This window comes from Calcarisporiella thermophila (assembly GCF_041956535.1).
Source record: "Calcarisporiella thermophila strain CBS 279.70 unplaced genomic scaffold VTP21scaffold_10, whole genome shotgun sequence".
Classification (NCBI taxonomy): domain Eukaryota; kingdom Fungi; phylum Calcarisporiellomycota; class Calcarisporiellomycetes; order Calcarisporiellales; family Calcarisporiellaceae; genus Calcarisporiella; species Calcarisporiella thermophila.
The window spans coordinates 734,341-761,748 of record NW_027192200.1 but is presented as its reverse complement, the minus strand read 5'-3'; the positions used below and the strand labels follow the sequence as shown (position 1 = coordinate 761,748).

General features: G+C 47.8%; 13 protein-coding genes across 13 annotated transcripts; 4 read left to right on the top strand and 9 right to left on the bottom strand.

Annotated features, from left to right (window-relative positions):
* Positions 1–19: 19 nt before the first annotated feature.
* On the bottom strand, positions 20–927 carry VTP21DRAFT_1061 (uncharacterized protein; the record flags this gene model as incomplete). Its single annotated transcript, XM_069389965.1, has 3 exons — positions 20–225; positions 289–839; positions 917–927. The coding sequence occupies 3 exons, from the start codon at positions 925–927 to the stop codon at positions 20–22; spliced, it is 768 nt and encodes a 255-aa protein (XP_069251950.1).
* Positions 928–1,445: 518 nt separating this feature from the next.
* Positions 1,446–4,631, bottom strand: VTP21DRAFT_1060 (uncharacterized protein; the record flags this gene model as incomplete). The annotated part of the gene is made up of 3 exons (XM_069389954.1): positions 1,446–1,530; positions 1,597–3,973; positions 4,061–4,631. 3 exons carry the CDS (start codon positions 4,629–4,631, stop codon positions 1,446–1,448), a joined length of 3,033 nt encoding a protein of 1,010 aa, XP_069251949.1.
* Positions 4,632–5,445: 814 nt separating this feature from the next.
* VTP21DRAFT_1059 (uncharacterized protein) lies at positions 5,446–5,788 on the top strand (the record flags this gene model as incomplete). The annotated part of the gene is made up of 2 exons (XM_069389942.1): positions 5,446–5,540; positions 5,596–5,788. 2 exons carry the CDS (start codon positions 5,446–5,448, stop codon positions 5,786–5,788), a joined length of 288 nt encoding a protein of 95 aa, XP_069251948.1.
* A 51-nt stretch (positions 5,789–5,839) lies between these two features.
* On the bottom strand, positions 5,840–6,161 carry VTP21DRAFT_1058 (uncharacterized protein; the record flags this gene model as incomplete). Its single annotated transcript, XM_069389931.1, has 2 exons — positions 5,840–5,981; positions 6,088–6,161. The coding sequence occupies 2 exons, from the start codon at positions 6,159–6,161 to the stop codon at positions 5,840–5,842; spliced, it is 216 nt and encodes a 71-aa protein (XP_069251947.1).
* A 297-nt stretch (positions 6,162–6,458) lies between these two features.
* VTP21DRAFT_1057 (uncharacterized protein) lies at positions 6,459–8,122 on the bottom strand (the record flags this gene model as incomplete). Its single annotated transcript, XM_069389920.1, has 2 exons — positions 6,459–8,003; positions 8,120–8,122. The coding sequence occupies 2 exons, from the start codon at positions 8,120–8,122 to the stop codon at positions 6,459–6,461; spliced, it is 1,548 nt and encodes a 515-aa protein (XP_069251946.1).
* Positions 8,123–8,596: 474 nt separating this feature from the next.
* VTP21DRAFT_1056 (uncharacterized protein) lies at positions 8,597–10,255 on the bottom strand (the record flags this gene model as incomplete). The annotated part of the gene is made up of 6 exons (XM_069389909.1): positions 8,597–8,718; positions 8,798–8,981; positions 9,060–9,202; positions 9,278–9,515; positions 9,598–9,783; positions 9,848–10,255. The coding sequence occupies 6 exons, from the start codon at positions 10,253–10,255 to the stop codon at positions 8,597–8,599; spliced, it is 1,281 nt and encodes a 426-aa protein (XP_069251945.1).
* An 82-nt stretch (positions 10,256–10,337) lies between these two features.
* On the bottom strand, positions 10,338–10,926 carry VTP21DRAFT_1055 (uncharacterized protein; the record flags this gene model as incomplete). Its single annotated transcript, XM_069389898.1, has 2 exons — positions 10,338–10,817; positions 10,900–10,926. 2 exons carry the CDS (start codon positions 10,924–10,926, stop codon positions 10,338–10,340), a joined length of 507 nt encoding a protein of 168 aa, XP_069251944.1.
* A 3,055-nt stretch (positions 10,927–13,981) lies between these two features.
* Positions 13,982–15,111, bottom strand: VTP21DRAFT_1054 (uncharacterized protein; the record flags this gene model as incomplete). Its single annotated transcript, XM_069389887.1, has 2 exons — positions 13,982–14,128; positions 14,191–15,111. 2 exons carry the CDS (start codon positions 15,109–15,111, stop codon positions 13,982–13,984), a joined length of 1,068 nt encoding a protein of 355 aa, XP_069251943.1.
* Positions 15,112–16,335: 1,224 nt separating this feature from the next.
* Positions 16,336–17,169, top strand: VTP21DRAFT_1053 (uncharacterized protein; the record flags this gene model as incomplete). Its single annotated transcript, XM_069389876.1, has 1 exon — positions 16,336–17,169. The coding sequence occupies one exon, from the start codon at positions 16,336–16,338 to the stop codon at positions 17,167–17,169; it is 834 nt and encodes a 277-aa protein (XP_069251942.1).
* A 1,068-nt stretch (positions 17,170–18,237) lies between these two features.
* On the bottom strand, positions 18,238–18,895 carry VTP21DRAFT_1052 (uncharacterized protein; the record flags this gene model as incomplete). The annotated part of the gene is made up of 3 exons (XM_069389865.1): positions 18,238–18,297; positions 18,409–18,557; positions 18,622–18,895. The coding sequence occupies 3 exons, from the start codon at positions 18,893–18,895 to the stop codon at positions 18,238–18,240; spliced, it is 483 nt and encodes a 160-aa protein (XP_069251941.1).
* Positions 18,896–19,229: 334 nt separating this feature from the next.
* Positions 19,230–20,805, top strand: VTP21DRAFT_1051 (uncharacterized protein; the record flags this gene model as incomplete). Its single annotated transcript, XM_069389854.1, has 5 exons — positions 19,230–19,955; positions 20,026–20,122; positions 20,201–20,333; positions 20,411–20,452; positions 20,517–20,805. The coding sequence occupies 5 exons, from the start codon at positions 19,230–19,232 to the stop codon at positions 20,803–20,805; spliced, it is 1,287 nt and encodes a 428-aa protein (XP_069251940.1).
* Positions 20,806–22,071: 1,266 nt separating this feature from the next.
* Positions 22,072–24,157, top strand: VTP21DRAFT_1050 (uncharacterized protein; the record flags this gene model as incomplete). Its single annotated transcript, XM_069389843.1, has 7 exons — positions 22,072–22,349; positions 22,416–22,444; positions 22,510–22,734; positions 22,805–23,304; positions 23,367–23,674; positions 23,755–23,796; positions 23,869–24,157. 7 exons carry the CDS (start codon positions 22,072–22,074, stop codon positions 24,155–24,157), a joined length of 1,671 nt encoding a protein of 556 aa, XP_069251939.1.
* Positions 24,158–24,552: 395 nt separating this feature from the next.
* VTP21DRAFT_1049 (uncharacterized protein) lies at positions 24,553–27,213 on the bottom strand (the record flags this gene model as incomplete). Its single annotated transcript, XM_069389831.1, has 8 exons — positions 24,553–24,886; positions 24,954–25,381; positions 25,447–25,782; positions 25,863–26,309; positions 26,381–26,573; positions 26,658–26,818; positions 26,887–27,054; positions 27,124–27,213. 8 exons carry the CDS (start codon positions 27,211–27,213, stop codon positions 24,553–24,555), a joined length of 2,157 nt encoding a protein of 718 aa, XP_069251938.1.
* Between the last annotated feature and the right edge of the window lie 195 nt (positions 27,214–27,408).

Here is a 27,408-nt window from a genome sequence, read left to right as displayed (position 1 = left end):
CACGATGATCCAGAGGGCCCTAGCGCGGTTCCTCGAGTTCTAAGGAGAGAAGCGCGCCCGAGATATCGGCATTTACAGCTCTATCCCTGCGGTAGTATAGGTCGAAAGTGGTGGCGGAAGACCGATTCCCTATTGTGACCACTGTGTCTACATTGAATCTTCGTAGAGCGAGGGTGGCCCCTGTTTTCCGCGCGTCGTGGGCTCTTGCGTCGGGTGAGGTGATTGCTAAGATTGTTTTGATTCATCGCGAAATCGTTGCGGGCCTCGCAGGGCGAGCAATTCCAGGGCAGAGGAATACCTCTGAGCCTTGTTGCAGTTTATCCTGCTCTTGCCAGCGCCTCCTATATTCAATGAAGCACTCTACTGGACAGAGGTTGGGGTCTGGGAATCGATGGACATGGATGGGTTTTATGATGCGCCGATTCCTTCTCGTTCCTTCGGTGCTATTATCTTCCCCTTCATCATTGTTTCGCCGACCGCGATCGACTGAAGGTCCATGCGTGCTAGAAAAGGTGACTACCGCCAGGAGCCATGCCAACTTGTAAGTAAGGTTGCGCAGGGATAGTTCAGTGTTGGGCGTTCCTCTGAGATGTTCCAGAATCGGGGTGATGTCGATAGGGTCTTCTGCCAGGTTTAAAGGGGGCGCCAATCTGTCTACTATCCTAAGGAATCTAGAGACGATGGAATCGAGATATGGATGGCTTGTCTGCAGTTCCCCGATGGCTGAGCGATATAGATGGCAGGAATCCGCCGATTTTCCCTGTGCGTATTGGCTTGCCAGGAAATTAGCGATTGACACTTCAGTGCCACCAAGGTGCAGTTTTTGAAAATTGAATAATCTACGGTTTTTTTATTTAATGCTTCTCCAGAGTTTTCAATTCAATTGCAACCTCTATACAAAAAAATTATCCTAGACCCCAGGATCATATTTGGAAAAGAATTGAAGCTTCTCCAAATTCCAGGCTCTCAAAGAAATAAAATACTAAATAGATTTCACTCTCGAAATATATCAATGCTGTAGTTCGACTACAGCATTGATATATTTCGAGAGATTTAACATTTTTTTGATAAAACCCCTCTATTTCAAAAATAAAAGACAAATTGATATAAATTGCCAGTGTTAAGAATATTGGAGTTAATCACAGTAAATAAACATATTTTAAATCTCATTATCCAATTTTATATTTAGCATGATATACTGTATATATATTGTGATGCACAGGTGAAATTGAATGAGTGTTCATTTTAATGGAAGAAATTCAATAAAAGAAAAATAATTGGAAAATTAATCAAAATTCGATTAATTTTTTCTACCTTAAAAAAACACTCTATATTAAAGAGTGATTCAAACTTGGTTATTTCTTTCGAATTAGTAATTTTTATATTTATTAAAATTAAGAGCAATGAAGAGCATGGTTAAGAAGAGTCTTAGGTCCCCCAGTTGTCTAGCGTCCTGCTTCTACACTAGGCTTCAGTTGATTCATTCGCAAAAGCAGAACCACAAGCAATTTATATATAAAAGCACGCATTCTAATATGCACAAGTATACAATATAACACAGTCTATCAATAAAACAAAACTTGCTCTTGTCTCTACACCGCTGCAAAATCATAACCCGGCCGGTTTTCGAGGGGTTTCAGGGTCTTGCGTTTGATGAGCTTGTAGAATTCGCCAAACGCAATAAAGAAGATATCTAGGCCTAGTGCCAACCCCCATTCCCAGGAGATACCCAGCATATGAAAGCCTTTGATAGCAACCTCAGGGACATACAAGAGAATGAGAACAGAGATCAGGTCGAAGCAGAATGTGCCAATCACCACGCGCGATCGTAGTGTTTTTGAAATGCCTGCCAAGTCCCACTCCACTTGGCGATAACTCCGGCAGTGGACCATGATAATGAGCAGACCAAACAAAACAGTGACGAGCAATGAGCTGCGTGCCCGGTAGATCGGATCGCAAGGGCCTTGTTCATAGATAGCGTCGCAATTGACACCAGTCAATCCGTGACCGACGGCGTAGAGCGGAACAAAGTAAGCAATGGCGCTGAGGGCTACCATGCCGGATGTATAGACCAGGGTATCAAGCAATATTTCGCGATTGAAAATGCTCTCGGTGGGGGGCCGTGGTGGCTCTTGCATGACTGTCTTGGAGGCGGGCTGAACACTGAGGGCACCGGCGGGTGGAGTGATGGCAACGTATAAGAAAATCATCTGCAGGGTAGACAATGGGGCAATGACCTTGTTTTCCGGGTCGCGCACCACCAGGCCAAGAAGTATCATCACGGCGAGAGCAGCCACACAGATCCAGTAGTAGAGAAGGAATCTCTGTATGTTCTGGTAAATTCGTCGGCCCTCGGCGATGGCCCGCAAGATCGTCGCAAAGTTGTCGTCACTCAGAATGATATCGGAGGCTTGTTTCGCAACGTCGCTGCCGTTTTTACCCATTGCGATGCCCACGTCGGCAATACGAAGCGAAGGAGAATCATTGACCCCGTCGCCCGTCATGGCTGAAATGTTACGTCGGCGTGCGGATGCCTGGATCATCTTAACCTTTGTGTCGGGCGAGCAGCGCGCAATGACGAGCGGGAGTCGCTCCAGCTTGTCGATGTCCTCGATCGACATGGCGTCGAATTGCGCACCCGTCATGACGAGTGCCCTGATCTGCTCAGCAGACATGGTCTTTTCGTTAAGAATGTTGATCTCCTTGGCGATGGCCACGGCTGTAATTTCGTGATCTCCTGTCAGCATATGGACGGAGATGCCAGCACGATGCGCCTCCTGGATGGCCGGGCGGGATTCGGGTCGCGGAGGATCATAGATACCAGTGAGGCCGAGGAACTCGAGACCGCATTCCATGTCGTCACGAGACAGCTTCTTTAGGTGATTGTGTACCTCGTTCACAGGCAGATCCACCTTGCGACATGCCATGGCCATGACACGCAGTCCATCGGAGGCCAGCTTCTCAACTGTCTCGAACACACTTGCCTTCGCTTCCTCGTCCAGGTTGGTGCAGATCGGCAGAATGCGTTCCGTCGCGCCCTTTGTAAATAACATTAGCTGGCTGTTCGGTCGGTTTAGATAGAGGGTCGACATGCGCTTGATGGTCGAGTCGAACTGGTACTCGAACAAGAGTTCCCAACCCCTCTTGGTCAGATCGGGTTTTCCCATGTTAAACTTGTGGGCAAACACTTGAAGGGCGACTTCGGTAGGCGCCCCATTTGATATCCAATCATCTGAACCCGTACTCTGGGACTCTTTTTCGTCTTTCTCCTCTGCCATTTCACTCTCGCTGCTCGAATCCTTCCGATGGATGCTCGACATGTTGCAGAGCGCTGCACAGAGGACCATTTGCTCGAGGTCGGCTGACAAGGCTGCCTTATCGACTAACTCGCCGTTGGATGGATCGACTACTTTATCCGAGAAATCGCGCGTGCGATAGATGTCGCCCTCCGGAGCGAGGCCATTCGGGGTCGCGTAGAAATAGCCCTCCTTAGGGGTCCAGAAGCGGGTCACCACCATTTTTGCGAGAGTGAGGGTCCCCGTTTTATCAGAGAAGATATGGGTGACGGACCCGAGCGTTTCCAAAACTTTTAGCTTACGGACGATGGCCTTTTGCTGCGTCATCTTCTGACCTCCCACCACGAGGGTGACGGTGAGAACGGTAGTCAACCCGGCCGGAAGCACGGAAAGCGCCGCTGCCATGGCGTACATAGTTACATCATAGCTAGCGGTGAACTTCACGGACGCGAACACGATAAAGACAAAGAGCAACGCCGCAATGAGTAGAATTATGTACATTTTGTCGAGGCTTTTCTGAATACGCGTGCGGTCGTTGTCGCTGGTCTCGCTGAGTTTCGTTGCGACCTTGCCGATTTCGGTATGCATGCCGGTGGCGGTCACGATCGCTCTGCCGCGGCCCTTGGCAACAATGGAAGAGCTGTAGACCATATTGATGCGGTCTCCAAGAGGTTCGTCTGTTATAGGGGAGCATTCAGAATTAGCGCTTGCTCGTTTTTCTTATCCCTTCCCTCCACTGCATTAGAAATAGACTCGGTACATACCTGGTTGTTTCAGCGTTATCAATTGTTTTTGGACTGGTATAGATTCGCCCGTCAGTAGCGCCTCGTCAAGTTCAAGGTTGGAGATATAGAAGAGTCGCGCGTCTGCAGCCACGGAGTCACCCTCCTTGACAAGAAGGATATCTCCGGGGACGATGTCACGGCTGGCCACCGTCTGCTCTTTACCATCCCGCACGACATCGGCCACAGGAGACGATAGATTTCGGAGGGCGGCGAGGGTTTGCTCGGCGGCATATTCCTGAGAAAAGGTGAGGGCGAGATTGAGGATGGCGATGAAAATGAGGACGGATCCGGCCGCAAAATCCATCAGGACATAGCAAACGACGCCGATCGCAATGAACATCCAATTCATGACATCTAGGAGCTGACGGAGCAACACCTTGACCCAGGTAGGGCCCTCATTGGAGCTCAGCTCGTTGACGCCATATTTAGCTAGGCGAGCGGACACCTCGGCCGATGAGAGCCCCTCGCTAAGCGATGTGTGAAGAGTGGTAGCGACTTCGTCTACTGACAGCGTGTGCCAATCATGGCTGTCCTCTGCATCGCGGGACATTTTCTTGTGAGTTAAAATAAAAGGAGGAAAGCAATGAAAAAAAAAGTTGGAGACAAGCTTTTCCCCCCACCCGAACCCATACATTTATATATATGACAAAAAAAGATGCAAAACATCAAAACTGAAATATGGTTGGACTGGACAAAGTTCCGAAATAGAACACGAAAAAAGATAGCCGGACAATGAGTAAAGGTCAGACCCCTTAGACATGTCCAACCTATTGGCTCACCGCTGAAACATCCAGGAATTCCATCCTAGGGATAAAGTCATATTGATAATTTTCCAAAGGCACCTTGACGAAATAGTCGACTTTAGGCGCCGCTCCCACCCCTTTCGAGGCTCGCAGCTCGTGAAAATATCTGGTACGGCCGGCCAAGTTCTCCAACCCTGCTCCCTACACATCCAAATCGCTTACTTGCCACCCTCTCGTATCCTATTCTTTTCTCACACTGCTAATTTTATCTCGGCCCAAAACCCAGTTGTAGGTTTCGTTTAGAAATTCCCAGTGTATAAAGACTGGGTCTACCATATTAAACTACGATGAAATTTTTGGAAATTCAGTTATAAATTGCCCAAATATGGTCAATTTCTACTAATTTGACATTTTTGGTTAGGGAGATTCTGAGTAATCCAAGGTTGCGTGATTGCATCGAAATAAGGGTGCAACTACTTCATGGTCCTGGAAATGCTGGTCTATCCGCCAAACCAAAAGCACTAACACCTTGCTCCTCTCCTTCAAAATGATTCTCTGCCAAGTCGTATCACAATTTCTTTCCAGCATGCTCATAACTAGACAGACTTGGCAGCCTTGCCAATGGCACCTTCCCTTCGTACCATTTTCCGCGTTTGGTCCGATGTGTTACGGGACATCAAGCGCTGCCGAATGGCCAGCCATCGGGAAATCCAACGGTAGCCGATATGATTGAAGTCGTTGGAGCCGAAACTGACTGCCCGTACTGGACAGCACGGGCATGACAATGCATTCTATACGGGGGTCACCGCTTTCCTTGGCAATGGCAAACAAGCACGATGTTCCCTTAGCTAAGATGGAAAGGGAGAGAGCTCAAAAGCTAGAAAGACCCCACTTGGGCAACCCTACAGATCCTGCTGATGTCCAGCCCACGCCCCAATCTTCAGCCCCCTCCACCTTTGCTTGAAATCCGCCCGCATTTCAACCTGACAAAAAGACGCCTCTCCCACCCCCGCTCTCAAGCCTCTTGCTCGGCGTCGCGTTCCGAATGTGCGGCTTCTACTTCCCCGTGAGCAAACCCCTCGATGGAGACACAGTTAACGCAATCCGTTGCACCGATCGGCACGGTCGCATGGTCCAGTGCCTCCTGGGGTAGATTCCTGTCCCCAAAGAGAGTTTGCAAAACAACAACAGGAAAACATGTCTAAAATCAAGTTAACCTGTGCTTCCATAGAGCATTTGGCAAGCCCAAAACCGAAGACCAACCCTGATAGAAGTGGCCATCGGCCAGGGAAGAAAGGAAGCGAGGGCTGGCTTGTCTTACTGTTTTTAGCACTCATAACGTGTGAATGGGTCCTTTGCAAAACTATCTCTAGGTGACCATCCTAGTGGTAGGGGTTTAATTATCAGCTAAACAGTGGAGCAGAGCAAAAGAGAAGGCAAACTTCAAAGAAACTAAAAAAGAGTGCACATGGATGGCTCTGTGGTGGGAAAGAATAGTGAAACACCAACAAGCTTTATACATATTATGCTATTGTACAGATCGTAAAGGAAATAAATAATTAGCAAAGACTATCGGATCAAATCAGTTCCTCTCGTTCCGTCCCCTCCCCTCCAGCAAAGGGAATGGGCTTGTTCTATAAAGTGCTCGGCTTATCATTCAAGTCGAGCTGCGATAAAACTTTTTTCAGCGCGCTGATGCGCACCACCGGCCCCTCTTGCGAGCACACCGTCTTTTCTCTCAAAGCCCAACATAGCCATTCGAGGGCGGCCTCCGGGAACCGGGGATGGGAGCGTAACACCTCGTACGCCTGCTTGCAGTCCAATTTCTTGGGGATGCATGGGGCGAGTTCGGTGGGACCGCACGAGGTCGGGGCACAGGCGCTGCCGGGACAGCACTGGCTGGCGGGCTTGCAGGCCTCCACCAGCTCATACTCCTCGTCGTCGCTGTCGTCGGAGTCGCTCCGCGCGGTCTGGTCGTTGGCCATGGCCATTTGAAGCTCGCCCGTCACCGGGTCAGTAACAAAGATTTGGGTGGCCAGGATTTGCTCCACCGAGCAACCTGCGCGTGGGTTAGCAAAGCAGGCGACATAGTTCAGCAATCGGCAGAAGAGGGAGCCATGACAGTCGGACATCGAGTCGGCGCACGCAACATTGGGAAGATGTTCAAGCGGCGGTAGGAGATGAACAGGGGCAGGGTTCGCCGGGGCTACCGTGTCAGATCCGTTGCCAATGGGACGAGTGCAGGAGGAGGGCGAGCAAGGGGGGGAAAAAGAGGAGGAGGAGGAGGTGGGGGAGGAGAAGGAGAAGGTGGCAGAAGAGGAGGGAGGGCTGACTGCGGGAAGTATTGACCCGGAGGCCGGTGTGAAATTGGGGAGAGGCGGCGGTTCGCACTCTTTGGCCACGACTTGGCGGGCAGCCGAATATGGAGTCGTAAAATTGGGCAGTGGGTGAGCGGCGGGGGATGGTGAGCAGGACGCGGTGCCGCAAGCTTTTTGAGGGGAGCAGATTGGGTTGGGCTGCATTTCTGGGGGAATCAGGGGGATGGACCAGGGCAAAGGCCCCTGGGGTTTACCGCAGCAAGTCGAGGATGAGCCGCAGGGTGCCTTGATTGCTGCGAGAGATGAGTTATTTTGCGAACCCGTCGACTCCATGACGGGCATCTGTTTGGGCACTATTTCCTTGACCATTGGAATCGCGATTGGCGGGGGCTGGGGAGCCGCAACAAGGGGAAAGTACTTTTGGCTCGGATTCTCGCCATTGGATTTGTTGGGAACCATTGGTACAGAAAGCGTGGCACTTCTCGACGCCTCCATTGGGAATGGTGCAGCTAATGCTGAATTAGGGAGCTCATTCCTGTCCGATCCAGGCTGCAATTCATTTTCGACAAGAATTGGCGGCGGCATCACCGGCTTTTCCTCCAAGAACGCAGGAATAGCAATGGGAAGAGGCTCGTCCACTCTGCTCTCCCATTCGTGGACCATTTGCTTCACGAGGGTGCGGAGCTGCTTATTTTCGTCGTGCAGCCGGCGAGCAAACAGCTGCCAGTCAAGGAGGCGACGGCTCTCGCCCTTTTCGTACAGCTGGAGGCGTTGCTCCATGTCCTTAACATAGTTGGAGCGGCGCTCACGGTAGGCTCGCTGGTAGACGCGGTTCTTGAGAGCGCGTCTCTGATCCGAACCCTGCAGGCCAATGGGGAGAGGGAAGGGGAAGTGAAGAGAAGCGGCAGAGGATTAATCTCGGAAAGGCCTAGAATCAATGGGGGCCGGACTAGGCCAGGCTCGGCAAGAGGGCTTACCATGATAAGTGACGACAAGACTAGGCTAAGCTTACAGTAGGCTGATAAGAGGGGGTTCAGGTATGCTGAGCGGGAGGGCTTTAGTGATGGATTGGCTTTCTGCGATGAGAAGTGACCATCCCCGATCCTTTGGAGACTGTTGTGCTTCGTTCGTTTATAGGCCGGCCGCCCTTAAAAAAAAAATGAGCTACAGCCTAATGAGAATTTTGGTTGCATAATCTCCTTGACCAATGGCAGCGGGCTGCTCCCCATCAGCCGCTGTGACCGGCGTAGACTAGGTCATAAAGTTTCACTTCAAACAAACAAGTCTCAAATTGGATTCAAGCTCGAATTTGTACAGGAAAACACACACACAAATAAAACAAATGCGCCCGTCAGAAGCGCTCGAGGCCACTGGTCCCTCGCGGAAGACAAATGGAAATGAAAACAACAAATGCGGGAGGGCGGGGGGCCCACAGCAACAACACGGGCCCAACCCTAGCTGCCCCACCACGTGTTGACCTTGTCGTAGGCATAGCGCGAGGCCCGCACGGGTCCGGCCGTGAGAACCCCCTTAAAGGACTGGGAGAGCGTGGGTGCGCTGGCAATGGCCTCTATTGCTACAAGAAAAGAGAATTGTTTAGCATGGCGGCCTCGACATTGCATTGCATTGCATCCATCTGCACTCGGATAGCTTACCGTCCATGAGGTGCTTCTTCAGCAGCGGTTCGGCTGCCAAGGCCTGCATCGCCCCCGGCTCCTCCTCCGACCATGACTTGCCGAGCGACTGCAGGTGCAGGCGGTGCCGCTCCTTGACGTGCGAGAGCAGCACCCGAGGGAGCTTCTGCAGCATGAGCGAGCGCACCCGTGGATTTCCATCCTGCTATTAACGGGGGAGGGGGGCCACAAGCCGTCAATCACAAAGAAAGCGAGAAAACAAACAATCGCGTCCGGGACCTACCTGCAAAATCCCACCCCGCGCCATGGTCAAGTTGGGCAGATCCTCAATGATGGGCGAGTACAGCCGGTGAAAGTTGTCAAGTTGAGCGGAAACAATATTGCGCACTTTGTTCGGGCCCTCTCCCAACCTCATGCGGAAATCACCTATTTGTTCAGCCACCCAATGCCGTTCAATCTCTCACCAAAATTCCCCCTCAAACAAGAAAGCTTGCTCCTTACCATGATACGAGAGGCCGGCTATCGTCATAAAGAGCTCCTCAGCCGTGAAGCGCTCGGGCAGCATCAGAAGGGCCACGCGGATGGCGCTTGTCAGGTTGACCTGGTTCGCAAGTCGCACTCGGGCGTCGTCGCGAAGAATCTTGATTGGCTTGTGCAGGCGGCCCGCGAGAAAGAGGGTTTCCCAATCAATAAGATCGCTGCATAATCTATCGATGGACACCACGCCATACTTGATCATCTACACACGCATAGGTTGAATGAGAAACGGGTTGTAGCATGAACTAAAAAAAGGAGCATTTGAATAAACTTGGCCAAATTACCATGCCGTTGACTTTCACATAGGGGTTGAAGTAGACGTGGGCCCCCATCCAATCCTGCAAAATGCTCACGGCCTTGCTGCCAAAGAGCCGGACGGACGAGTAGTGGCTCTTATGCTGCTGCATATTGATGGCATGCCAATGCTCGGGATGGGATACGGCGAACATGAAGTCGAGCATGGGTTGTTTCTGGCCAAAGATGCAATCATGAAAACGGGTCCAAAAAAAGACAAATAGGAAGAGGGATACCCACCTTGCCATCATATCCCACTTGACGGAACACGCCACTGCCATAGGCAAACGCATATCGTATGGGAGCCTTAAAGTGGAGCACGATATCCCGCAGCTGCTGCTTAAACGCCTCATCGACTGGAATGTTCTGATTCAGGCCAAACTCTGGGGCGGTCGGGATGTTCATGGGAGAGAGGCGATAAGTGGGGCGGGCAACATTGGATGCCGGAGGTTTTGCAGAGCTGGGCTTGTGCGCAACATTGGGAGGAGCATGGGATGGCGAAGGATGGCGGGGAAGGAGTGGAGGAGGAGGGGGAGGTGAAGAGAGGGATGTGGGCGTGAGCTCTTGAGTATTGTAAAGGCGTCGGAATGCTATGAATGGGATGCGGTAGCGATGAAGGGAATGAGATGGGCGGATCGATGATAGCATGACTAATGCGGTGGGGGGTGACAATGAAAGAACGACCGAAAGCAAATAAATAGCAATGATGAAGATACGTAACGGCTAGCTCTCAATTCACTTGCATGAAAATTAGAACGGTTGGAAGGGCAACGATGGCCAAGAACAAGAAGAGAATAGGAATGAACCCGGGCCCAGGAATTTTCATACTAAAAATAATAGACGGGTTCCAAACTAGGAAGGTTGGAATCGGATTTATAAGACGCTCGCATCCGTCAATACGAAGAATTAGCTTCCGCCCGAGCGAGGATGATTCGCCGATCCCTGCCCGGCACCAGGATGCAATTTTCCTTGGGGTTCCAGGCCGATAGATGAAGGCAGGCCGCCAGTCATGGACGAGGAGCTTGGTCCAAGACCTCGACTCTCTCCGTCTCCAATCATGCCTCCTGTGAATTATGTGTCTAATACATGCCTCGCCTGAAAATTCCAGAAACCCCGAAAGGGCAGTCACGTGCCTTAGGCGAATATCGTGATCCTTCTGAGAGTCGTTGGAAACCAAACCCTCGAGGCAGGCTGGAAACTGATTCGCTTGCTAGATGGCCATGGATTGTCCTCAAAACTCGGATACATCGGGTAAGTTTTTGTTGAGCTGAGAGTTTTCACCCCACACTGACCTCTCTATAATATGAAGATTCCTGCATGCATACAGGAATCTTTATTCATATGAATAAAACAAAAAATTAAAGAATATAAGGATGACGAATTTGACTGGCCTAGATAACACCGTATATCAATAATGTTATGTTCTTCCTTTGAGAACAACATCTCTACCAATTCTTTACATCCAAATACCTTCATTTCTGGTGCAATGAATACTCCTTTTCTTGCCTCTTCATTTTGGAAATCATAAGCATAACCTCTTTTCTTCCTAAGTAGTGATAGGTAGATTACTCCATATACTGTATATATATCCGTTATCATACCGCTAGTGTTATGATAACATACCTCCAAACAACCTGGTTGTGATGGCTGCTACAGAAGTAATTTGCGACTCCTGGATTCCTATATTAAAATAAGAGTAAATACAAAAGAGGGATTTAGGAGTAGGTACCAGAAACAAAGAGCTGAACTATTCAAAAAACAAGATAATCAAGCATATCAGGATTTTCTATTTATAAGCACAACAATACTGTACGTAAATACTTAAAATAAATTTGGTTCAAATTAAAAATCATGGCATTAGTAGTCTCTATCTTCCACTTTTGGACCCCCTAGTACCAAAATCACCTCTAATTAGCAGAATAGAGGGATCTACAAAAGTGTTCGAAATAGGAGGAAACTTTTGAGTGGGAAAGGTTTTGGCTCACTAGCAATTAAAATTAACCTATTTTCTGAGGAATCAGCCGCTTCTAAACCTCTATCTTGGCCAGGAATTTCCTCCACATTACCAGTCATCTGTAAACAAAATAATGCACATAAACATTCTAAGAAACGCAAGGTGAGAAATCCAAAGATGACTGTCAAGAGGGCGGGGTGGTATTTTCAGGTTCAACCAATTTCCTCTTAGATTCTGGTATAAATTTTATTTAATTACACTCCTTTTGATCCCCATTTCCTACTTTCCATTTCAAATTCCAACTCAAATGCACCAGTCTATAGAATCACAATGACAACTTCATCAACAGGTTACGTAAACCATTCTTATTGAGATTTCATGCAAGCAACACAACCCGAGATAGACGTCGTTTAATTTCGGGAACCGTTTGAATATCCTTCGAAGCTGGAAGCCTCTTGGTTTCCATCGTATTCCATTGTGTGAGAATCTTCGGTATTATTGCTACCCATCTGTTTCATGATGAATTTGGACCCAAATATTTAATTATTTCTACAAGAAATTAAGAATTAAGCCGAAATGATTTTGATTGATAAACCTTGAATATCTCCAGTCTATAGGCCCATTTATAAAAGAAAAAATCTACCAAAATTTGTTACTCCAGGGTACTGCCATCGTTGATTGCTTCCAAGCAACCTTGAAATGAAGAAATAAAACCTTTAACCTAGTTAGTTCCAACCGTGGATTCAGCCGACTCCATAAAAAATCCAAAACAACTTTGGGCGCTAAAAAGCCGGAAACGATTAAGAGTAAACTAAATTCTAATAGAAATTTACTGAAGGAATATTCTCTTGATTAATGCTTTATTGCTCGCTTTGTTTTTGGAGTGGGAGTTGTTTATTCGATTGTTCCCCATTCAGTCAAGTATCTCAAGAAAATTTGGGAGCAGCTTATTCCGTCCCTGTTCCGAGCGATAGCAGGCAGCGGACTTTGGCTTCGGGCCAGCACTTTTCGGCTTCGGAGAGAGCGAACTTTGCAGGATTGTTTGCACCTATCCCTCCGTCGAAATATTTGCTGCCACCTCTCATGCAATGAATTCCGTATAGTGACTCAAAAACCAAGTGATTGTAGCAAAGAGTTGCTTGAACAAACATCCGAGTCTCTTACCAATAGTGATCTCTTCTAAGAGAGTAGGGACCGCGGTAGTTGCGCGGATAGCCTGCCAGATTGGACAGTCGGGCCCACTAGCCGGATCGACCACTTCGTAGTTCCGAAACAGATACTTTTAAGCTATATCCTTAATATCCCCCTGGTTGGCGACAACAAACACTTACAATTGTTGTCAAATAGTAACAGAAGATTTACTTTCACTTGCACTGCGTTGGAATGCGAGGAATGACTTCTCGTATCTTGCCCGTGCCGCCCGGTCCTTAGTATACTAAGGAGAATAAATATGAAAGGCGAAATATTTGTACTGTTAAAATACAATTTGTAAAAGCTTTTTTGTTTGCTAAACAGTCGACTTTAACTAACTTTCCTTTATGTTTAGATATGAGCATTCGAGGTTATGCATTACGCTTTAGGAAAGCACGAATCGCATTAGTGGGGACAGATTCAGTGAAAGCGCGAAAGAGATAGTATATCAAGTGGTGCTGTCATACTAATCGATGCAATAGCTGAAAAAGGGTGCGCAAGTAGCCACAAGAAAAAAATGCGAACTCCAGAAAGGGTCGAAATAATAGATTGCAGAAAGATAAACATCCACTAATTTTTAATGCTGGTAAAGCATTAAAAAGTAAATATTTCTAATCAATAATTCAATAAATATTTTCATATATTTTAAAAAAAATTTTTTTGATCAATCAACGGAGACTTTTATTAGTTTCCGTAGCTTACAAGAGTTTAATGATTACAATGAAATAAGAAAAGGGGGGAATAAAGGGTAAATTAGATGTATATAGTGATTGGGTATTTGGTGAAAGGTATGAAGTAAGGAGGAGGGGAGGAGGGGAGGAGGGAAAGAGCGGATTGGGAGAGAGGAAGGGTTGCTTCGTCACTCCAGTTATCGAGTGTTTCTAAGTAATAAATGCTTTCCAAATTAGTTAATTTAAATATAGGGAACTTTACATTTTTCCTATGTTAAATATAAGATTTTTTCAATATGTCGTACCAAGCATTTTTTTCAACCCCGACTTCTTACTTGCCTACTGTATTATTTATTTTAATTTAGCCTACACAACCTCGAACCATTTGTTTTACAGATAAGAAGGGCAGCGTATTGTTGATGCACCGGACGCGAAAACCTAGAATACTTACTTTATTGCTAAACAGAAGGTCAACTTTTTATAATATTGCTATAATAAATACTTATAAACCTAATTAACAAGCAAAAAAACTATGGTAGTTTCCAATACTCAATAATACTAGTATATATGTCGATTTTGAAAGACGTTAAATCCAATACGCCATCGTAACCTAATTCTCATCGAAACTGCAAATTGCTTATATTTTTTGTGCAAGTCTACTGGTCTACTACAGCTGTAACGAAGGTCTCCTGGGAATGACACGGGCTAGGCTGGCGTGTTTCATGAATAGGAGAAGCAGATTTCGTCACGCCTCATTGATAAATTACCCGAAAGGACTTCTTTACATCCATTGGTCTCCAAGGAGGTGTCAGGACTGAACTACTTGGTTTCTTGCAATACCACCAGAATAATGTGGCGGCAGTTAAAATTATATAAATGATCAGAGGTATGTACCACTTATCGGCTAGTTCCTTTGAATTTAACTCCAATATCGTCCAGATAATTCCGAAGGTAACAGTGGCCACCTCGGAGAATATTCCACTGTAATAGAGATCAGAAGGCGCGTTGAGGGACTCGATATCCTGTTGTGCACGACATAGAAACATTGTGGATTCAATAGGTGCCACTGGACCCAATGTGGCAGGTAAAGACTCCCATTTTTGGTGGAATAATGCAGCAAGTAATGCTTGCAGAATGGTCAACCCGAGTGCAATCGTCACCGACCAGCCTTCAAACGAACGCTGCCATCCCGTTACCCACGGTCGCACGATCAAGTATTCCGTCGCCTGCTCTTTTGCGGCCGCAGCAGTATGGCTGTTTGTGGGTCTAGAAACATGGTAATGCAATCCGTGTTGATTGACTGTTCCGAAGGCACTCAATATTCGCACGGTCATGCCTGCTTCACCACACCAAAAATCCACCTGTTCAGCTGCTTCTCGCGTTACTGATATAATATCCTTGTTGGTGTCACTAATTTCTTCTAGCAGATCCCTAGTGGCGTGTGCTGCTTTTAACTTGCGATGTCCACTACACGCAGTACCAGTAATAGCTATAACTAGACAGGTGCTGGCCCCAAGTGACAATTCCGCTGCGTCTTTGAGCCCCAGATTAGATAAGTTAAATATGAACTTAACTGCCTGGACGATTGCGATAGTGACCCCAATGAATAGAGGTCGTCCGGTCACTAGCACAAGGCATCCAGTCACTACTGTTTCCGCTATGGCAGAGACAGAATCTTGGATTTGCATGTAATTACACCCATTAGATACTTTACAAGCTTCAGCCAACTGTGCTGATACTAATAGTATAATAGTATTACTGCTGCCATAATTCCTTCAGTTGGCAAACTCACGTCGTTCTGGCACTAGAAGACATTGTGCTGAGCTTTAGGAATAATAGTCAAATAATGTTAGCTGCACTCAACGTATTAGTGGTCTTTAAAGGCATATATGCCTGAAATTATAATTTTTGCACTCCTATAGTAACTAATATAATGGTGATATTCAGGAATAATGTTCTGAAAGCATATAGACTCTACCATTTATAAAAACAATGTAAACCATAGAATTCAAGATTGTGGCGTTATATATTATCTTTGTATTATAGTTATTTTATTTTTATCAATCGGGTTTGAAATATACTAAAAGGGAATAATTAAATTCACATTTAATAGGATGTGACTTCGGAAGAGATTTCTCCAAGATCTTGGAAAGTTCCTTGATCTCTGTTTAATGTTCATGGCCTGTTTTTGCCCAGCTTTGTCCACTTTCTCAATTGAATAAGACCAGTTTTCATATATTCATTAAGAATCCGAACCATTAACTGTCCTAGAAACTGTTACAACCAAAGAGATATCATCTTGAGGGAATCCTTCCTATAGTTTTGAACATCTATTTTATAGCTAAAGCCTTTTTTTTACTTTATTGTTTGTTTGTGGATTGTTTTCTTTTCTCTTTGTACCAGCTCATTTTATCCAATAAATCGACTTCATCGCCGTGAAACCTGGACTGCTGACGAAGTCCGCAGCCTATCTCCTAGTTCTCTTCTACTCTGAATTGCTACGCCCTTTTATATATCTTTCTCAGAGGTTTAGATATATTGCTTAATATTTAATTAAATTGTGTTAATAACTTCAAAATTTCCTTGTTATCCATAAGGGTGCAACCAAGATTTTTTTGATGAAGTTATCATGCAATCAAATTCTACAGTTTCATACTTTAGCGACTTAGACTATAAATACAGTGTAATTGGTAATCGCACTCATAATCGCGATTTTGAATGGTGGACTCACTACTACGATCTATGGCGCAAAGCCGATCTGTCATCAGCAATGAATATAGCAGAGATAGGTCTTGGCTTGTATGACGAAACGTGGGAATACTTAGTTAAGCGTCTCACCCAAGATGCACCTCCTTTATTGCAGGGCTTTCAGCAGGCATGGTTGAGAAAAAAATGCTCTTCAGTGGGGCTCGATGTCTGTAACAGGAGAGTGCATTAAAGCTGCTCAAGAAGTAGCCATTAACCTTCTGTCAAGCGACAGTGGTTTAAAAGTGAAAGACCATGCAAAATTAAACCATCAAACTTGTGATTCGCTACGAAGGGCTGAGAGAAGAGGAGACTTGAGCGTTTTGTATGCTCCCCCAGAGCTGGGCTATCGGCAGAGCCTGCAACAAACCCATCTGTGGAGTTGGATGATTTCTAGTGGAGTGGCAACCGGCTTTATATGGCGCCGTCCAAACGTGCACAATCTAGATGGTTATATTGACCATGAGTGGATCAAACTTGACCCCCGGACTATACGTGAGCATATTATAGTGGCCAGTGTAGACAAAATTTTCTGTATAGAAGGAACAGTTCAGCCTAATATCGATTGGCCGGAAGTATTTCATGGACGGGGACGCAATATAACCAAACGAGATCTATATAATAGCGATGAGACGGATGGAGTGTGTGCATATTTTGTCAGGGCAGGTTCAGGCATCTTGGTAATGGTTGGGCTAAAGCATAGTAAGAAATTACTAGCGCCAATTCAGAGCTTCTCATCCATTGTTGGGAAGCCTTGTAACCACAATGAAGTCACTAGCCCAGTCCCAGAATATTGTGAAATGATGCATCCACTTGCGCTCCACACATGGGCGGGACAGTTAGCAGTAGTACCTGTGTATGGGAACTCGCGTGGACATTTGTTAGCTGCGCTGTGTGCTGCGAGTCGACGCATGGTTAGCTACCACATGGACATGACGGAATGTTTATCATGTGCAATAGCGCGTGCTGTTCGTTGTGGCTCCTTGCTCGTGGTAATGTAATTTTAGTGCGATCGAAGTGCTTTTTAATCCAGATACTTTCGCTATTACCCTGGTTATTTTTTAAATTAACTACATTTCGTACAAAATGAATTGTAAGCATTTTTCAAATTCGCATTGATTTACATACTTATACTCATTCATATTTTTTCTTGTCTTTTTATAGTTAATGAGCTAATGTTATTGAATATGAATGTATTTTTAAAAGATTTTTAGAGATCTCCTGAGGACACGGAAAATGTAAAACAGAAAGTCTTTCGCCACTAGACAAAAACCACGAATGATTATGGAAGAGCCCAGAAAGAAACGTAAGCAAGTATTGTTTGAATAACATTGGAAAATAATTATTTATATAAAAAGGCGGACCTGGTTAGCATTTCGTCTTATCCCTAGTGTAATGAGTCGAGAAAAATGTTATTAATAAATAAAGATAATAACAAAAATAAAATACGAAAGTAAAACCAAGATCCTAAAACATTAATTGTGTAACGAAAGAAATTTGCGACTTTCGGACTCCTATAGTTTACTATAATATTAATAGTAAAAATATAAAGAGAAAAATAGGAGTCCCAAACTCGCAAATTACTTTCGCTACAAACTGTCCCTATTTAAAAAATTAAACAGAATCAGATGATTTCATCTCGATCTTTGAACATACGGGATTTGGGCTCGGAAATTGAGATAATGGTCATTTTAACAAAGGAGAATGGAAAGATATAAAATAGAATGCGGACTACGTCAGCAGCCCTGCTTCACGATGATGAAGCCGATTTATTGGATAAAATGAGCTGGTATAAAGACTAGAGATAAGAAAAAAGGAAGATATAAAATCGTACGAGTTTAAACATGATTTTGCTATAAATCTTAACTTCCCAAAGAGATGTTTCTTCGACCGTCCCAAGAAGGGGGGGGAGAAAATAATAAACTTAAATAATAAAATAAAAAAAACAAAATTAGCTTTTTAAAAAAAAAGATGAGGGGTGGGATCGTGAAGCATGGACTACTGACTGCCTATTCCATTTAAATTAAGCCGTCGCATACGCTAGGTTTAGTGTTAAAATAGAATGCGGACTACGTCAGCAGTCCATACTTCACGGTGATCCAGAGGGCCCTAGCGTGCTTCCTCGAGTCCTAAGGAGAGAAGTGCGCCCGAGATGTTGGCATTAACTGCTCTATCCCTGCGGTAGTATAATCGAAAGTAAAAGTGGAGGAATAATTCCCTATTGCAACCAATTTGTCTACTTTGAAGCTTCTTAGAGCGAGGGTGGCACCTGTCCTACGAGCGTCGTGGGCTCTTGCATTGGTTGAGGCAATTGCGAAGATCGTTTTGATCCGCCGCGAAATAGTAGCGGGCCTCGCTGGGCGAGCAATTCCAGGGCAGAGGAACACCTCTGAACCGTGTCGCAGTTCACCTTGTTCGTGCCAGCGTCTCCTACATTCAATGAAACTCTCTACCGGGCAGAGGTTGGGATCCGGGAATCGATGGGCGTGAAAAGGCTTTATGATGCGACATTTCCTCCTCGTTTCTTTTGGTGCCAATATCCTCTCTTTCCACAACCGTAATCGACTTGAGATATATGCGTGTTGGATCGGATACTCTAGAGAAGGTGAATACCGCCAAGAGACATGCCAGCTTGTGAGTAAGATTGCGTAAGGATAGCTCGTTGTTGGGTGTTCCCCTGAGGTGTTCCAGAATTGTGATATCGATACGGTCTTCCGCCAGGTTCATTGGGGAAGCCAATCCGTTTACCCCCTTGAGGAACCTAGCGACGGGTGAATCAAGATGGAATGGATGGATTGTCTGCGGCTCCCCTATAGCTGAGCGATATAAATGGCAGAAGTCCGCCTATTTTTCTTGTGAATATTGGTTCGCGAGGAAATTAGCGATTGCCGCGGCGAGGGTAAGGAAAGGGGGGACGTCATTTGCTTTACACCATGCTAACTACTTCCTCTGTGCTGAAGAGTAGCTCTTGCGCCTCCCCGCCTTCTCATGCTCCTTTAGTATGACATTTTGCGCCTCTAAGGATAAGCCTTGCCAACGCAATTCTTCCCTGAGATGCGCCATGCTGTCAAAAACCACTTTTCTCTTTTGCGTCGTTGTTTTTCTCGTTGCCAGCGCGCTTTGCAGAGCGATTAAGAGCATGGTGGCGCTTATCATGTTTCGTGCGATCCAAGGCATCGGTGGAGGGGGGCTATTTGGCCTCGCTTTGATTATCTTGTCTGGTAATCAAGATATCTTGCGATGCGCTCACAGCATCATTCACTTTTTCCCATACTCTTTGTTTCTATCAGATATAATTACTCCCGAGGAATTAAGCAAATACCAGGGATTGCTTGGTGCTGCCTTTACGGTTGCCTCCATCATAGGTCCGCTTCTCGGGGGAGTGTTCACGGATAAACTCTCGTGGCGGTGGTGCTTCTACGTGAACCTGCCCATTGGCATCGTCGCCATCCTCATGATCATCTTGGTCCTTCGCCTCCCTGCCCCAACTGGCTCTCTAACATCCAAGCTGAAACGAATTGATATTATGGGCTTGGTCGTCATCATAGCCCTTACCGTTTGTTTATTGCTTGGCATCAGCTTTGGGGGCAACGAGTTCCAATGGAACTCGCCCGTAGTCATTGCGCTTTTCGTGGCTGGACTCTCGCTGTTCGGGGTCTTTTATTTGATTGAAAGCAAGCTTGCAGCGGAGCCCGTGCTCTCTCTGCGGCTTTTCAGAGACGCGGACTTTGCCATCCTCTCGGTCGTTAACTTCTTCGGGCTTGAATTTTTCATGGGGTTTTTCTATGTAACCATGGGCCATCGTATTGGCGGAATATCTCGCTCATTATATACTGACTCTTGACTTTCACCTCTAGTACTCGTTCTACTTTCAACTTCTTGGTGCCTCTGCCACCCATTCTGGGCTCCGGTTTCTACCCATGTCCCTGGTTCTCATTGTCGTCAACATCACTTGTGGATTCGCTGTCCCCTATACCAAAATCCTGTGACCTTATATCTGGTTCGGGTTTGTCTTCGTGTTGTGCGGGGCAGCCATGACCACGACCTGGAACGAGACCACCACAGTTGCGACGCAGATTGGATACACCGTCATCGTCGGGTTGGGTATCGGCTTCGAAATTCAGAATTCGGTGCTGGCGATGCAGATTGCGGTGGAGCCGAAAGAGTAAGAGGGCGGAGGCTTTCCTTCCAAATTTTTGTGCCTGCTGCTATATCTCATTGTTTTGCATTTCATTGAATTAGCATTGCTGTTGCTACCTCCTCCGGCATGTTCTTTAGAACTCTGTAGGCATACCCTATGCCATCAGTGTCCATGTGGCAATATACTAAAGCTTGCCCCCATGTCCAGTGGCTTGTCGTTTGGAATAGCTGTCGGTGGCGCGTTGCTCAACAATCTCTTGGCTTCTCATCTTGTTGGCATCCCAGGCCTCTCCATCGAGTCCGTGAAGAATGACCTTGCCTATATAACAAGGCTCCACCCAAAGCTTCAGGGCCTCGTATTTAAGGCCTACATCAACGCATTGCAATGGGTCTTCTCGGGAGGGTTAATTGCTTGGTCAATTTCCGGTGGGCTGACGCTGCTGATCAGATCCCGACCATTATCGAAGAAGGTCGTACAGGCTCCTATGGAGATGTAGAGCGTTGGAATATTTTTGAATTAAGCGCGAACCGTATGCTTTACATTCCCTTCTCATGTCGATCCACCGCGTGTCAAGCATGAACGTTTTTCCGATGTTATCTCTTCGTTTTTGCATATTGCAGAGCAAATCCCCCAAATCCCCTTCTCTCGAAAGCCCATACCTACTCGACCGAGCCTAACTGACTAGGCTGGCGGTCTCATTGTAGAATCTAAGGTATGGACCGTTATTGACTTGCTTTTAGAAGTCCTAACAGCGATGCTCTACGGCGAATACGCGCGTATACAAAATAGGGAATATGCCAAAAAAGAGAAGCTACTATGCCTGCTTTTGTTTTTGGGTTTTAATATTTCTTCCCCATTTTAATTTTGTTTTATGCAACACGCGATCCCCAACCATTGAAAGTATCCCACGAGGGCCCATTATAAATCAAAGGCATGGGATAGCTTCGATTTACATAGTGTGATGACCAAGCTGGTAGAGAAGGATGGAGAGATCGTCTAGGCCTCGCCCCGAAGAGGAGGGCTGGCTGCTCCTCTTGGCGAATAGGCACATGGTTGCCTGAATCAGATACAAGTTTCTATATTCATTCGCCGGCGCGTGCATCATCCTAGAAACTTCTCGGCTAGCAAACCTAGGTTGAGCAGGGTAAATAGTATGGGCCTTGCTCCGGATTGGCCGGGTAAACATGGACCGGAGAAAACCGTGCCTGGTTGTTCCCTTATATGACCTGACGGAAGGGGGCAATTCCAATCCGGGGGATATGCGGAGGGCGGCCCAATGAGCTTCAAGAAATGAGTCAGATGAGGATCGAAAGAGGGAGAGATATCCCACGTCGGGTTGGCAAAGGCCGAGGCGGTCGGATAAATTCTGAAAGTGGTCTGAGTTTGTCGATACAGGGTAGGACAACGGAAGGAAGCGACCAGCCTGGCCAAGATTAATAAGGCTCTTAATAATGTATCGCCTTATGGCATTGTTGCTAAGAATTTGCGATATGGGCGCAATTGAGCTTCCACGGCCTGGTCGGCCACTCCACACTGGGATCCATGCGCTGGCCAAAGCCACAAGCCGGGGTGGGGGAGGAAAGGGACTTGGTTTGGTTCAAACAAAACACGCTGTTCAGAATGATTCATTGTGTAGCACCGAGGATCTGACAGCAGGGATGAGTTAAGCCGAGGGAGAGGAGCTTGAAAGGAAACCCTATAAATTGATCGATCCCGCACTCCCGCCCAAAAACCTCTCAGCATTCCAACCCACCCCATCCCAATGTCACCCTCGCCGAAGCATCCCGCCGACCCCAAACTCACTGGGACCGAGGAGGACGAGCAGACCGTCACCTCCAACAGCTATCCCGACGCGGTCGCTGGCGCCGACCTGGAAAAGAGCCTTTCCAAAGAGGAGGCCGAGAAACCCCCGCTGCCATCGCAAACCAAACTTCCCACCAAAATCGTCATCCTCATTTGCGCCAGTTTGTGTCTCTCCGTGCTGCTTGCCGCCCTCGACCAGACTATCGTGACCACGGCTCTGCCCCGCCTTGCCTCTGAGTACGTACCCCTCTCCCTCCTTCTCTCATGCAAGTCATGGGAATGCTAATTGTCTCATTCTGTTAGGTTTGATGCCCTGTCGCTATACGCCTGGGGTAATGACGAGAGCCCCTTTTCATTTGCGCTTCATTTCCACTAACCTCTTCGCTCCCCTTGTTAGTCGGAACGGCCTTCCAAATCACCTTCACCGCCTTCCAGCCGCTCTACGGCTCACTCTCCGACATCTTCGGGCGCAAGCCGACCTTTCTGTTCTGCGTCGTCGTCTTCCTTGCCGCAAGCGCCGTTTGTGGCGCCGCCAATAGCATGATCATGCTCATCATCTTCCGCGCCATCCAGGGCATCGGCGGCGGAGGGCTTTTCGGCCTCGCCCTCATTATCTTGGCCGGTAACGCTTTGCATGCACGACCTTCCAAATAAGGAAACCCACATACTAAATCCCCTTTTGTGTTTCCCAGACATCACCACTCCCGAGGAACAGGGCAAGTACCAGGGCCTGATTGGGGCCGCGTTCACCGTCGCCTCCATCATTGGCCCGCTGCTGGGGGGCGTGTTCACCGACAGACTCAGCTGGCGCTGGTGCTTCTACGTGAACCTTCCCATCGGAGCGGTAGCGCTGCTCATGATCTTTTTCACGCTCCGGCTGCCAAGCCCCAAGGGCTCGCTGCTCTCCAAGTTCAAGCGCATCGACTTCCTCGGCTCGCTCGCCATCATCGCCCTCACCGTGTGCCTGATGCTCGCCATCAGCTTCGGCGGCAATGAGTTCGCGTGGAACTCGCCCGTCGTCATCGTGCTGTTCATCGTCGGTGTCCTGCTGATCGGAGTGTTTGTGTTTGTGGAGTGGAAGTTCGCCGCGGAGCCCGTGCTCCCGCTGCGGCTCTTCAAGAACAGGGACTACGTCGTCCTGTCTGTGGTGAACTTCTTCTTTGGAATCGGCTTCTTCCTGGGCTTCTTCTATGTAAGTGTGTTGGCCCTGTCGTTTCCCGGTTTCGCTCACTCACCGGCTGCCCTCTTGCGTAGTACTCGCTCTACTTCCAGCTGCTCGGCGCATCGGCCACCGGCTCTGGTCTGAAGACTCTCCCGCTCTCGCTCGTCCTGATCGCCGTCAACATCATCTGCGGCTTCGCCGTCAGCTACACCAAGAAGCTGCGCCCCTTCATCTGGGCTGGCTTTGTATTCATGCTCCTTGGCGCCGGACTCGTCACGACTTTCAACGAGCACACGAGCGATGCGATGCAGATCGGCTACACCGTCATCGTGGGCTTCGGGCTCGGCTTCGAGGTGCAGAACCTGCTCCTTGCCACCCAAATTGCAGTCGAACCCAAAGAGTAAGTGTGCAACTTTGGACCCTAGCTGGGCTGTGCCAGCGCTAACCTCGTCTTTCCTCTCTCCTCCCCTCCCCGAATAGTATTCCCGTTGCCACCTCCTCTGGCATGTTCTTCCGAACTCTGTAAGTTGCTTCTCTTTACTCTACTCTTCTCCTGGCACGTATTCTAATCATGCCATGGTTATCTCTCTCTAGGGGTATGTCCTTCGGTATTGCCATCGGCGGGGCCCTCATCAACAATCAAATCACCACCTCGCTCGCCGAGATTCCAAACCTCTCCATCGAAGCCGTCAAGAACAATCTGTCCTACGTGGCCTCTCTCCCCCCCGACGTCCAAGCGCGCGTGCTCCAGGCCTACATCGGCGCGCTCCAGTGGGTCTTCCGCGGAGTGCTGATCATGTGGGGAATTGCCGCCGTGTTTGTGATCTTTATCCGGTATCGTCCCTTGTCCAAGGAGGCGTTGGAGGCCAAGGCTGAGATATAATTGCACTTTTCGCTTGTTTTTTATCACCTTTATTTATCCTATTTAATATTTATTATCTCTTCCATGATCTATTTCGCTTATTCCTCTTTTTTAATGTTTTGTATTATTCCTCGGGTTCCTCTGGTTGAACCGACTTTTTTTTTACTTTATTTCCTTCTTTCCTCCCCTTCTCATTAGACCTCTTCCATTTGCCAGTGATCCATTTTTCATTCACACACATGCTTCTTCTCCACCCCACGCAACCACCAGTTTCCTTTTTCGTTTTTTTTTGGTTTTTTTACGGAAAAGTGATCCGAGGAAATACATGAAAATCGTTTATTACCCAAAAGTGTCTAAATATATATATTAAAACAGTGGACTTGCAATGCAAAGCGGAATCGACTCCCGACCAGGGATTAATAGTCGGAATACTCCTCCTCATCTCCGTCGAGGCCCGCTTCGCCCTCCTCTCCGGGAATTCCCTCGCTTAGCTCGCGCAATCTCCGGTCGAACACCCGCTCCATCTCCACCGCATCCACGTACACCCACGACCCCTCCTGGTTAAAGGTGCGGGCGTTCTCGAACATCCGTCGGAAATCGCCACAAAACTCCTCCACGCTGCGGTAATAGGGTGTATGGATGCGCCGCCAGATGGTGTCCATCGCGATGGGCTCGCGAATGATATGGTAGTAGGAGGGGTAGTCGACGCGGGAGGGGAGCTCGAGGAAAAGATCGCTCCGCTTTCGACCCCTAAACAAGGAGAGCCGAAAACTTGTGAGCACAGAGTGTAAAGCAGTGAAACGGAGTGCATAGTTACCCTTCGGCCCGGCAGTCCAGCACCGCTCGGTAACAGGCCTCGAAGAGCTGGGTCATTCTCTCGCGGAGGTCCGGACTTAGTGGGTCCGGTCCCGTCATGGCCGGTTTTTCGCTCTTTTTCTGCCGCTTCGAGAGCTTCTGGTAAGCATCAGCCCGCTCCTCTTTCGGCTTCCTTCCGCGCTTCTTCGTCTGAGGCGCTACATAGGAGACGGGGGTGGGCGAATTATAGGTCGCGTCATCGGTGGAGCTCGGCGTGACGCCTAGGGATGCGGAGGGATGATCGGAGGTGGTGGTGGGTGAAGGGGTGGAGGTGATGGAATCGACAGAGGTGTGGATACGCACTCGCTTTACGCTCTCTTGGCGCTTGCGCTTGCGCTCCATCACCTGTGAGACGGCGGCATCAAACTCGAGATTTTCGTTCTCCACGGCCTAATACCAGCCAGTTAGAGTCAATCACCCTAACCATTAGGATGCTATGTTTCCGGAGCTCTCACCTTCAAAAACTGCCGTTCCGTCAGCCCATCATCATAGCGCACCTCTCCCCTTGCTCTTTGCCCGCGCCCCAGCTCCTGCGCGAGATCCTTGTCGCCCACATGATCCTCCACCTCGCCCCGTAACACCTCGGGCAGCTCGTCGTCCTGTATCAGCCGCTCATATTTTCTTCCCTGCTCTCGGCCGAATCGCTCCTCTTCCTCTCGGCGCTCGGCATCAATGCGACGGAACACATCTACCTCCTCATCGTTCCGTGCCACTATGTCGTTGATATCTTCGTCCGTCAGATCCTCCTCGAAATCCTGATTGTCCTCCCCATCCGCCTCCAGCAGGGATCTCTAGATACATTGAACAGCACAAGAGCGTGTAAGCAGGGATGAGTAAACAGGAGTAGGAGTTGGTGACATTAGACACAAACCAGGAAAGCCTCGCGCTCCTCCGCGGTACTCTTGTTGTCGAATTTCCCCGCCTGGATGACCTTTCCGTCCAAGTCCAGCTTGTACTGTGCTCGGGCTAAGATGGTTTCTTCCACACTCTTCTCCGTGATCAGCCTCAGAATCCTCACCTCCTTGGTCTGCCCGATACGGTGCGCGCGATCCTGAGCCTGCAAGTCTTGATGCGGATTCCAATCCGAGTCAAAAATGATCACGGTGTCCGCCGTTTGCAGGTTGAGGCCCAGCCCTCCCGCACGCGTACTAAGGAGGAAGATGAAGTAGTCCGAGTCGGGGGCATTGAAGAGCTTGAGGAGGCCGGACCGATCCTCCGCCTTGGTGGAGCCGTCTAGCCGGAGGTAGCGCATCCCTTTCCAATTGAGGTAGTCCTCCATGATCGTCATGATTTGGGTCATTTGGAAGAAAATCAGAACCTGTGAACAAAAATAGTCATAGCACCATGGTTTCCAGCCCTTATCTCTAAGCGCAAAAAAGTTCCACTCACCCGATGCCCTGTGGCTTTTAACTTGGGCAATATTCTATCTAGAAGCTCGAATTTGCCCGACACTCGATAGAGGAGCGCGTTACTCAGGCGAGTCGGGTTGACCGCGTTTTCCACGTCGTCAAACACGAATGGGTGGTTGCAAATTTTACGCAGCTGCATGATGGTGTTGTTAAGCCCTTTGACCCCCGTTCGGCTGGAAAGGGTGGCAGAATCGGGAAAAAAAAATACATTTTAATACGCGGCCTATATAAAGCAATAAGAGTGTTTCGAGATTTACCCCTTTTCGCTCTTCATGAAAAACATCCCGTGCTTTTTCATTTGCTGGTACAATTTGGTTTGGAGGGCAGAGAATTTGCACTTGATCACGCGCTCAACCTTGTCAGGTAGCTCTGCCTCCACGTCCTTCTTGAGACGTCGCAGGAGGAATGGTCGCAACACCTAGTTGTCGATTCAGGGTCCGCCGTGAGCATCATCCATCTCGACGACAAGACTAGACATCCGCTTACCTTATGTAACCGACGGATAATGAGCAGCTTTTCCTCTTCATTCAATTCCATTTTGGTCTCATTTGAATTTGCAAAAGGCTTGTTGAACCATTCGTCAAAACTCTGCACGGAATTGAACACCTTGGGGAGAATGAAGTTGAGCAAAGCCCAGAGCTCTGGCAAGTTGTTCTACAATGGACAAGAAAGATAATATAAGTGGGCTCGAAAAGTTATCCGACCAATGGCAGGATTTCCTACCTGAAGCGGTGTTCCGGTCAAAATCAGCCGATAGCGCGAAAAGTAATACTGGGCCAACACCGTCGCCAGTTTAGAGTTCACATTTTTCATACGGTGACCCTCATCGATGATCAAATACAGCCACTTAATTTTGCTCAGTACCGGCCGGTCTTTAATGATATATTCGTAGGTGGTCAGGAGCACCTGAAAATTCCCGTGCTTAATTTCGGTCTGCTGTATCCACTTACGCACCTGGGGTGTTCCTTTGTAAACGATCTTGGATATGGAAGGTGCCCATTTTTCAAA